The 10,221-nt window shown below is 47.6% G+C and overlaps 1 protein-coding gene across 1 annotated transcript in view; it reads left to right on the top strand.

Moving 5' to 3' along the window:
• Nucleotides 1-10,221, top strand: part of MYO1A (myosin IA) — a gene marked incomplete at its 3' end in the record, with an annotated part of 73,304 nt that overhangs the window by 16,552 nt on the left and 46,531 nt on the right. The window contains exons 2-4 of the mRNA XM_015410622.1: nucleotides 6,093-6,247; nucleotides 8,549-8,664; nucleotides 8,767-8,861. Coding sequence (XP_015266108.1) covers nucleotides 6,125-6,247; nucleotides 8,549-8,664; nucleotides 8,767-8,861 — 334 coding nt within the window. The remainder of the gene's footprint in view (nucleotides 1-6,092; nucleotides 6,248-8,548; nucleotides 8,665-8,766; nucleotides 8,862-10,221) is intronic.

The following is a 10,221-nucleotide window of genomic DNA, read 5'->3' as shown; positions in this document are numbered from 1 at the left end:
TCATTAAAATCTGCCTCCATTCCTGAGGACTGGAAGGTAGCTAATGTCACTCCCATCTTTAAAAAGGGTTCCAGAGGAGATCTGGGAAATTACAGGCCAGTCAGTTTGATGTCGATACCGGGTAAGTTGGTGGAAACTATTATTAAGGAAAGAATTTGTAGGCACATTGATGAACAAAAACTATTGAGGCAGACTCAGCATGGGTTCTGTCAGGGAAGATCTTGTCTCACTAACCTGTTAGTGTTTTTTGAGGGAGTGAACAAACATGTGGACAAGGAGGACCCAATAGATGTTTTTTACCTTGACTTCCAGAAAGCTTTTGATAAAGTTCCTCATCAAAGGCTCTTAAGTAAGCTCAATAGTCATGGAACAAAAGGACAAGTCCTCTTGTGGATCAAAAACTGGCATGATCGAGGTTTATAAGATTATGCATGGGATAGAGCAGTTTGAGAAAGAAGTACTTTTCTCCCTTTCTCACAATACAAGAACCCGTGGGCACTCAATGAAATTGCTGTGCAGTCGGGTTAGAACAGATAAAAGGAAGTACTTCTTCACCCAAAGCGTGATTCACACATGGAATTCACTGCCACAGGAGGTGGCGGTGGCTACAAGCATGGACAGCTTCAAGAGGGAACTGGATAAACATTTCGAGCAGAAGTCCATGAGTGGCTATTAGCCACAAGGTATAGATAGGAACTCTGGGTGGGGCAGCAGTGGGAGGGCTTCTAGTGTCCTGGCCCCACTGGTTGACCTCCTGATGGCACCTGGTATTTTTGGCCACTGTGTGACAGACTGTTGGACTGGATGGGCCACTGGCCTGATCCAACATTGGCTTCTCTTATGTTCTTATTGCAGCATAGACTTTAATGGACTAGGGCCTACTTGACTAGACACCTGAAGTTTTCTCCTCAGCAGCCATTTCATTGCACTTTCAGGCTGCTCTTTTACACGTAGTACAATATTGTAACACAAAACTTGTTTTGGGGAGATATGAAAGTGAGACTTATTTATATGGATTTTAGATTATTTTAGAACAGGGTATTGTTTTCTTTCCTCCCCCCCCCTAGTTGGTATATATGCCTTATGATTTATTTATTTATCTATTTGTGTATTTTTTTCCAGTGTCAATGCCAATAAAGGTAACTGAACCTGAAAGGTACTCCATAGTTATTGTAGGGCTAACAGAAATGTCTCTCTCCACATGCTGATGGGGCATACTGCAGAGGGAGTATAGTTATGCACTCCCCATTTTCCTGAAAGCTGATACATACATACATTATAAAGTCTCTCATTTGTCTGTTATGGATCTTGTTGACGGGTGTGTTCAAAAACCCCCTGTGTTTGGAAACATTGGCTTGGATCCTATGACTGCATTCCATATGTGCTGCTATGGAGTGTGCTTCCTTTCCCAGTAGCACTTCTGTTTGTGCAAGAGTTCAGTGAAAAGCACTGATGTGCTAGTAGCAGGGGAACTGCACTTCACAATGGTGACTGTCCGGCACACCCAGAAAAAAGTCATAGGATGCAAACTTTGATTTCCAGGTGTACATGGCCCAATTCAGATCGCAACTGCTGAGCACAGTAAGAGGGAGATTAGCCCTCTCATGTACTGTTTTCCTGACATGTAGCTGTCCCAGGGCCTGACCCGGATGGCCCAGGCTAGCCCAATCTCTCCAGATCTTGGAAGCTAAGCAAGATCAGCCTTGGTTAGTACTTTTTTGGGGGGGGTATTTTTGCATTTGTGCATGTGCGTGTTCCCGTGCCTTGAAGTCATGGCGACCTCTGGCGACTCCTACTGGGGCATGGAGGACATTCAGAGAAACAGCTTGGTGGCCTGCCTCTGGCCTCCTGGCCGTGGTATTCCCTGGAGGTCTCCCATCCAAATACTTGCCAGGGTCAGGCGTGCTTAGCTGCCGAGATATGACGAGACTGGGCTTGCCTGGGCTATGCAGGTCAGGGCAGTCCTGGTTAGTACTTTGATGGGAGACCACTCTGCTACACAGAGGCAGGCAATGGCACACCACCTGTGCTGGTCTCTTGCCTTGGAAACCCCATGGGGTTACCAGAAGTGAGCTGTGACTTTTTGGTACTTTACACACAGACAACAGCTCCTCCCGCTAGCTGTTATTTGCCCCACTTGGAAAACTTACGTGTACTGATCGGTTATGCTGATGGGTCAGGAAAATGGCCCAAAGTAGAAGGCTTAAAACTCTCTCCCCAGGCACCATGGTGCTGATCCAAACTGGGCCCCTTGCAGGCCTGGAAATTAGCATGGAACTCCCAGAGCTCCTATTGACAGGACCCAGGAGAAGACACAAAAGGGAACACGAGGACTTTGTAATGTGTGAAATCTGTTTTGGCAAAAAATAAACAGGAGTCTAGTGGCATTTGATTATCAAAAAAATTATCACATCATAAGATTAACAGCATTTTATTACAGCATAAACTTTTGCAGATGGAAATGTTCTCACAATATGAGTTAATCAGAATAATTAAAAAAAACCAGATTAATTAACCTACAGTGATTTGACAATGTCTTACGTATATTTATATTTGTGGTTTTGTATTCATCAAGCGGTTAAGACATCTGAGCTGCAGAACGGAAGGTCTGTAGCTCGGTAGTTCGAGACTCTAGTGCCGCGTGACAGAGTGAGCTCCCATCTCTGGCTCGAGCTCCTGCCAACCTAGCAGTTCGAAAGCAAGAAATTGCAAGTGCTGTGGTGGCTCAAGTGGTTAAGACGCTGAACTGCAGGCTGTGGAAGGTCAGTAGTTCAGCAGTTCGAGATCTGGGTGCCGCAAGACGGAGTGAGCTCCCATCTCTAGTTCCAGCTCCTGCCAAACTAGCAGTTTGAAAGCAAGAAATTGCATGTAGATAAATAGGTACCACTTCGGTGGGAAGGTAACAGCGTTCCGTGCGTCTTAGTGTTTAGTTATGCTGGCCACATGACCATGGAAACGTCTTCGGACAGCGCTGGCTCTTCAGCTTTGAAACGGAGATGAGCACCGCAACCCTAGAGTCGGATTCGACTGGCTTTCAAGCAAGGGAACCTTTACCTTTTTAAATAGGTACTGCTTCGGTGGGAAGGTAACAGTGTTCTGTAAACCTCAGCATTTAGTCATGCTGGCCACATGACCATGGCGAAGTCTTTGGACAGCGCTGGCTCTTTGGCTTGGAAACAGAGATGAGCACCGCCCCCTAGAGTTGGATTCGGCTGGCTTTTGAGTAAGGGAAACCTTTACCTTTACCTTATTCATCAAGAGTCTACAAAAGCTTTGCACATTTTACTGTGGTCAGGTGTACCATATATAGGCAATGATGCTAGGAAAAGTTGAAAACAGTGGGAAAAGAGGAAGACCCAACATGAGATGGATTGTCCCCATCAAGGAAGCCATGGCTTTCATTTTGCAAGACCTGAGTAAGGCTGTTGACGATAGGGCATTCTGGAGGTCTTTAATTCATTGGGTCACCATAACTCAGAAATAACTTAATGGCATATAACACAGACAGACAGACAGAGGAGTCTCATGTCAAGAAGGATCTGAAAAAAGTGATGTGGAGAATCATTTTTGTATCAACGTTCTTTATTTATTTATTAATTCGTTCAATTTGTACCCCGCCCTCCCCGCAAGCAGGCTCAGGGCGGCTCACACAGTTGGTACAAAATACCAGTAAAACCACAAAAAATCACCTAAAATCACATTAAAATAATTCAAATACAGTTATAAAGTTATAGATGTCAATCGTCCATCCTTAGTTAATTGAGATAGCATCCTAAGAGTGTTGCAAGCAAACAATCCAGGTCATGGTCTCCTTGGGTCACACGATGGACTAGGCTAGATATTAGGCTAAGGTCCGGGCTCATTGAGGGTGATGATCAGGGTGGCTCCTAGTCGAAGGCCTGGTGGAAGAGCTCCGTCTTGCAGGCCCTGCAGAACTGTAAAAGGTCCCGCAGGGCCCTGATCTCTTCTGGGAGCTCATTCCACCAGCAAGGAGCCGCCACTCGGAAGGCCCTGGCAATGGTGAACCTGGTGTCTTTGGGGCCCAGGAGGGTCAGGAGGGTCAGTCAATTCTGTGACCCCGACCGTAGTGCTCTCTGGTATATATATGGTGAAAGGCGGTCCCTCAGGTATGTTGGACCTTGGCCATATAGGGCTTTAAAGGTAAGCACCAGCACCTTGAAGCGAATTCGGTATGCTATTGGCAGCCAGTGCAGTGCCTTCAGCAAAGGCCGGATGTGCTCTCATATGGGCAGGCCCATCAGCAGCCTGGCTGCGGCATTCTGCACTAGCTGCAGCTTCCGAATTTGTGACAAGGGCAGCCCCATGTAGAGAGCATTACAGTAGTCTAGTCTCTAGGTGACCGTCACATGGATCACTGTGGCCAGGTTGTTGCAGTCGAGGAAAGGAGCCAACTGCCTAACCAGCCAAAGATGGTAAAAGGCCAATTTAGCAGTGGCTGCTACCTGGGCCTCCATTGATAAGGAGGTATCCAGGAGCACTCCCGAGCTCCTAACCTCCGGCGCCGGCACCAATGGTGTCCCACCGAGGGTCGGGAGTGGGACCCCCACCCCTGTACCACCCTGACCCACACACAGGACCTCTGTCTTCACTGGATTCAGTTTCAGCCGACTCATCCTGAGCCAACCAGCCACGGCTTGTAGCACCCAGTCCAAGTCTTCTGGTCTTGAGTCCGATTGGCCACCCAACATCAGATAGAGCTGGGTGTCATCAGTGTACTGGTGACACCCCAGCCTGTACCTACGGGCTATCTGGGCAAGTGGGCACATATAGATGTTAAATAACATCGGGGAAAGCACTGCCCCTTGAGGCACTCCACATTCCAACGGGTGCCTCCTGGACTGCTGTTCCCCTAGTGCCACCCTTTGTCCCTGACCCTGGAGAAAGGAAACAAGCCATTGCAGGGCAAGCCCGTGAATTCCCATGTCCGCGAGGTGGTGGAGCAGCAACAGATGGTCGACCCTGTCGAACGCAGCCGACAGGTCCAACGGCAATAGTACTGCCAAACTGCCCCGATCCAGATGCCTCCGGAGGTCGTCAGTCAGAGCGACCAATGCCATCTTCGTCCTGTGTCCCAGGCGAAAGCCAGACTGGAAGGGATATAACATGGAGGTGTCATCCATAAAGCCCTGTAACTGTGTTGCCACCACCCTCTCGATTAATTTGAGAGCGCAGAGGGCGCCGGGGAGCGATCTCTCTCGTCGATGGCTGCAGAGAGTCGGCTGTGCCAGTCCTCTACAAGCTTATCCAATGAGCCGCCAGGGGGCATCAGATCCCGCAGGGCCATCTGGAGCCACATTGGGTCCATCTGGCTCCATGGGTGAGCTAAAATACGCTTGCCACCTAAACAGGATCAGGGTGGACCATTCAGGCGGGCCCTCAGGGCATGGTGGTCCGACCATGGGACTGCCGGTCCACTGTTACCCCTGCCGCGAAGATCAAATCGAGCATGTGCCCAGCCTGGTGAGTGGGGGTCATTACATATTGGACAACACCAGGTTCGTTGCCTGAGTGGAGGCCGCGTCATCAGCATGGCGTACACTGGGCTTTTTCTCTTGTATACAACCCGTCACTTGCTGTGTCAAGACCCTGCAGTCAGTTTGTATGTTGCGGAATGGGGAGGTCCAGGGCTATTTTGGGGCAGGAACGGAGTTCTGGCTGGCTCCTGAGTTGGCCACACCCAGCAGGAGCTCATTAGCATAACAGGCCACACCCAACAGCAGAAACTCATTGGAGTTGGCTGCATCAGGGGTGGGTGGAGAAACTCATTGGAATTGGCTGCATCAGGGGTGTGTGGCCTAACATGCAAAGGAGGTCCTGCTACAACCCCCCCCGGGTTTTGACAACAAACAAGGTAAACAGAATAAGAAGCAAAAGGTGGGTGTGGCTGGATGACCACACTTCTGGTACCATGGGGGTGTGGCCTAATATGCTAATGAGTTTTTGCTGCTGGGTATGCCTTATTATGCTAATGAGTTCCTGCTGGGCTTTTTCTACCAAAAAAGCCCTGGGGAGGTCTATGTTCTGGAGCTAAAAATCATCTGGACTAATCAAGCTGTTTCATTAACCTGCAGGCTGGTGTTTGTCTCCCCCACCCCACGAAGCCATGGACACCAATCTGACCCTACTCAACACCGTTGGGGTGGGAGACCTGGTACTTCTTGACCCACTGACAGAAGATACGTTGGTGCAAAACCTGGAGGAACGTTTCCGACATAATGAAATCTATGTAAGATGGGCGGGAAATGAGGAATAACTCTGGTGGGAGCTTTTCCAGTTTAGGAAGGAGTGATGGAGATTTGGAAACTTAATATGACATGAGATCCATCCATGCCTACTTAGTCTATGACCATAGAAGCCAAGACATTTGATCACAGCCGGCAGGGAAGGATGGAGGGGTAAGGAGAGGGAGTAGATTGCATACTAGTAAAATGGGTTAGAGGAAGGGAAGACGGCATGGTATGGCCTCATTGTGTCAGATCTCGGAAGCTAAACAGGGTTGGTAGGTACTTGGGAGGGAGACCACCGAGGAAGACTCTGCAGAGGAACGCAATGGCAAACTACCTCCACTTCTCACCTGCCTTGAAAGCCCCTTGCTAAGGTTGCTATAAGTCGGCTGTGACTTGACAACACTACAAGCAGAAGAAGAGATTGGATTTATACCCCACCCTTCACTACCTGAAGGAGTCTCAGAGCAGTTTACAATCTCCTTTGCCTTCCTCTCCCCACAACAGGGACCCTGTGAGGTAGGTGGGGCTGAGAGAGCTTTTCGAGAACTGCTCGTGAGAGAACAGCTCTGAAATAACTTGTAGCTGACTCAGAGTCACACCAGCAGCTGTATGTGGAGGAGTGGGGAATCAAACCCGGTTCTCACAGATTAGAGTCCATGCTCCTAACCACGACACCAAACTGGTTCTCAGATATGAAAGGGGTTAGAACCAGTTTCCCTCTAAGCTGAGTTAGTGTGAGCTAGCTCACAGTTTTTTAGCCTCCAGCTCACACATTGTTGTCTCAGCTCAGGAAGGATGGCTCCAGAGCAGACTGATTTACGCAGCAGCCAAATTGCTCACTCACAATTTTAATGCCTGTCACTCACAAAATAGAATTTCTGCTCACAAGACTCCACAGCTTAGAGGGAGCATTGGTTAGAACCTAGTTATGCAGAAACACCCCCCCCCTTTACTTCATTTATACCCCTCCTTTCTCCACAATGGGAACCAAAGCAGCTTACATCCTTCTCCATTTTATCCACACAACAACCCTGTGATCTAAATTAACCTGAGAAGGGTGTCACTAGTCCAAGCTTCCACTGCTTAGTGGCAATCTGAACCTGGGTTTCCCAGATCCAAGTCTGACACTCTTAACCACTACGCCCCTCTAACTGTTGCACAACTCGAACAGGTCTCAAATGCTCCATATTTATGATGGATCATCCCTGTTCTGGAAATTGCTTGTCCTCTTTTCACCCATCATTTCCTCCTTTGGACATATTTGGGGGGATGCTTTTTTTAAAAAACACTATTCGTGTGAGCACATGCACACTAGATCCCCTTTCATTCACCACATAATTGCCTATACAGATAGCAAGGGTTGCAGAATATTTTTCTCAAAGGTCCAGTTTGAGAATAAACATTGCATTCAGCATGAATAAATTCCCCATGAATCCCAGGGTGACATCAGCTGTTGCTCCTAAATCATACTACCCCATACTACCATGCACTTGATGGCTTGCATGATTTTGGCAGGCGGGCATGTGGTTCTGGTCAAGAACCTGGGCAGAGAGCAGGGCCCGCCTGGAGCCTGCTGTCTCCCTGCCTACCGTTCCTACAAAACCAGCTGGAGGTGGGGAAGCTCAGCCTTTTCTTCGGTCCTCATTTATAGCTCACCTTCCTGTACATACACATGTGCTGTCGAGTCACAACTGACTTATGGCAACCCCAGCAAGGGGCTTTCAAGGCAAGTGAGATGCAGAGAGGATTTGCCGTTGGCCTTTCTCTGCTGAGTCTTCCTCAGTGGTCCCCCCCTTCAAGTATTGACCCTGCTTAGATTGTGCTCGGGGGTCATTTCGTAGAAAAAGAGGTGCAGGAGGTGTCATTAGCATAACTCATTAGCATAACTTATTTGCATATGCCACACACCCTGCCATCACCGGAAGTGTGTCAGAGGGCAACACCCACCACTCAGGCTCCACTGGACTGTTTTGGATTGCTAGCTATTGGGGGGAGGGGAACATGCAGATCTGTCCTTGCATAGGAGGGAGAGCTTGTACCTGAATAAAACTTGGTCTTAAAGGTGCCACTGGACTGTTTTGGACGGGGGGGTGGGGCTCTGCAACTTACCTGGCTGCTTCTTGCTCTGACTGAGGGCTGCTGGGAGCAGGGGGTGGGGCTTGTTGAATGTGCCCGCCCCCTGGGCTCTTTACTGCCGGAGCTCCGCTCCTGTGCGCTCCTGCGGGAAATGACCCCCGACCATACTATTCCACGTCCCCACTTCTCTGTACATGTTGTTAATAACAATATTTCTGCCTCAGACTTACATTGGGAATGTGGTGATCTCAGTGAACCCATATCAGCCCCTGCCCATTTACTCAGAAGAGATGGTGGAACAGTATAAGAACTGTAACTTCTTTGCTGTAAAGCCTCACATGTAAGTAAGATCCTGTGGGAGTCAAAACTTCAAGGAATGTGGGGAGGTAATGGTGGGAGGGAAATCAGCCTTCCTTATATGTCTCCTCTTTGCCCTGTGTAGCTATGCCATAGCTGATGATGCTTACCGCTCCCTGAGGGACCAGGATAAGGACCAGTGCGTCCTTATTACCGGTGAGAGTGGAGCTGGCAAAACAGGTGAGTGAGCTGGGGGCTTTAAGGGGAAGTCATTGTGCAAGAAAGCATTATTGGGAGGAGAGTGGTGATGGTTGTGGTGGTTGTGGTGGTGGTGGGGGAAGGATAATGACGCATAAAACAACAGCCAGTTAGTAGAATGAAAGACACAGAGGCCTAAAGAATAGGTTGGAGAGGCAAGGTTTATATGGGGAAAATAATTTCCTTACCACCTTGGAGACTAAGTGCCATAATTTTTGTGGTGTGAATTGTGATGGATAACAATTTAAATTGTCAGATGTGGATTTATAAAGGATTATAAAGGATGTGGATTTATAAAGGATGTGGAATTATAAAGGTTTAAACCAGCAGTGTGGAAGTGAAGGGGGTGCATAGAAACTGAAACGGGAGGATGTAGGATACATTTGTCTAGTAGAGCTGACTGGTTTCAACTTAGGTCCTTTCCGCACTTGTATCTCATCCCTGGTTTTATCAGAGTTCAACTCGCTACACAATACCTTGCATTTATCCCTGGTTATAACAGCATCCGTTTATCCTGGGACAAGTGTGGGACAAAACCGGGGTGACCTGAGATAATTACAGGGGTGAACTTGAGTGTAGTGTAGAATGTAAGTTTGGGGACAGGGCTGAACCAGGATTTAAGGTCTAGTGCAGAATTTCTTTCTGCTCTTAAGAGAGCAGAAAGTGGTTTGACGGAGACTTAATTTCTCATCGTTCATAGTCACTCTTGCCTCTGGCTAAACAAGTTTTGTAGGTTTTTGAAAAATATAAGCGCCTGCGGAACTTGTTTGCTAGACCCAAAACGAGAATAAGAGTACACAGAGAAGTAGGGTTGCAAGGTCCATCTTCGTCCCCAGCAGGGGGTATTTCGTAGAAAAAGAGGTGCAGGAGTTCATTAGCATAACTCATTAGCATAACTTATTTGCATATGCCACACCCCCTGACATCACCAGAAGTGTGTCAGGAGGCAACACCCACCGCTCAGGCTCCACTGGACTGTTTTGGATTGCTAGCTATTTTTTTTTTTAATAAGTATTTTTATTAGTTTCCACCACTTTACCAAGACACACCTCCATAACAATAACAAACAAAACAATAACAAACATAAATACATATAAACAACAACAGCCATCCTCCACCAACAACACATATACAAAGCAAACAGCAGTATTCCTTGATACATCACATTGGATTTACAATTTGATTATTCTTGCCCATATTACGTGTTTTCTCTACACCTTTTGCTAACCAACTATAATCATTACCTGACACAAGATCTTTCTCAAACTTCCTTTTACTCATCTTTTCTGCTCACTCACCATTCGTTCTTCCTTTTAAATTTATAACAACCTTATATATTCCT

Source organism: Gekko japonicus, unplaced genomic scaffold, assembly GCF_001447785.1.
Source record: "Gekko japonicus isolate JY-2015 unplaced genomic scaffold, Gekko_japonicus_V1.1 scaffold4246, whole genome shotgun sequence".
Lineage (NCBI taxonomy): Eukaryota > Metazoa > Chordata > Lepidosauria > Squamata > Gekkonidae > Gekko > Gekko japonicus.
This window is presented reverse-complemented; position numbering and strand designations above follow the sequence as displayed.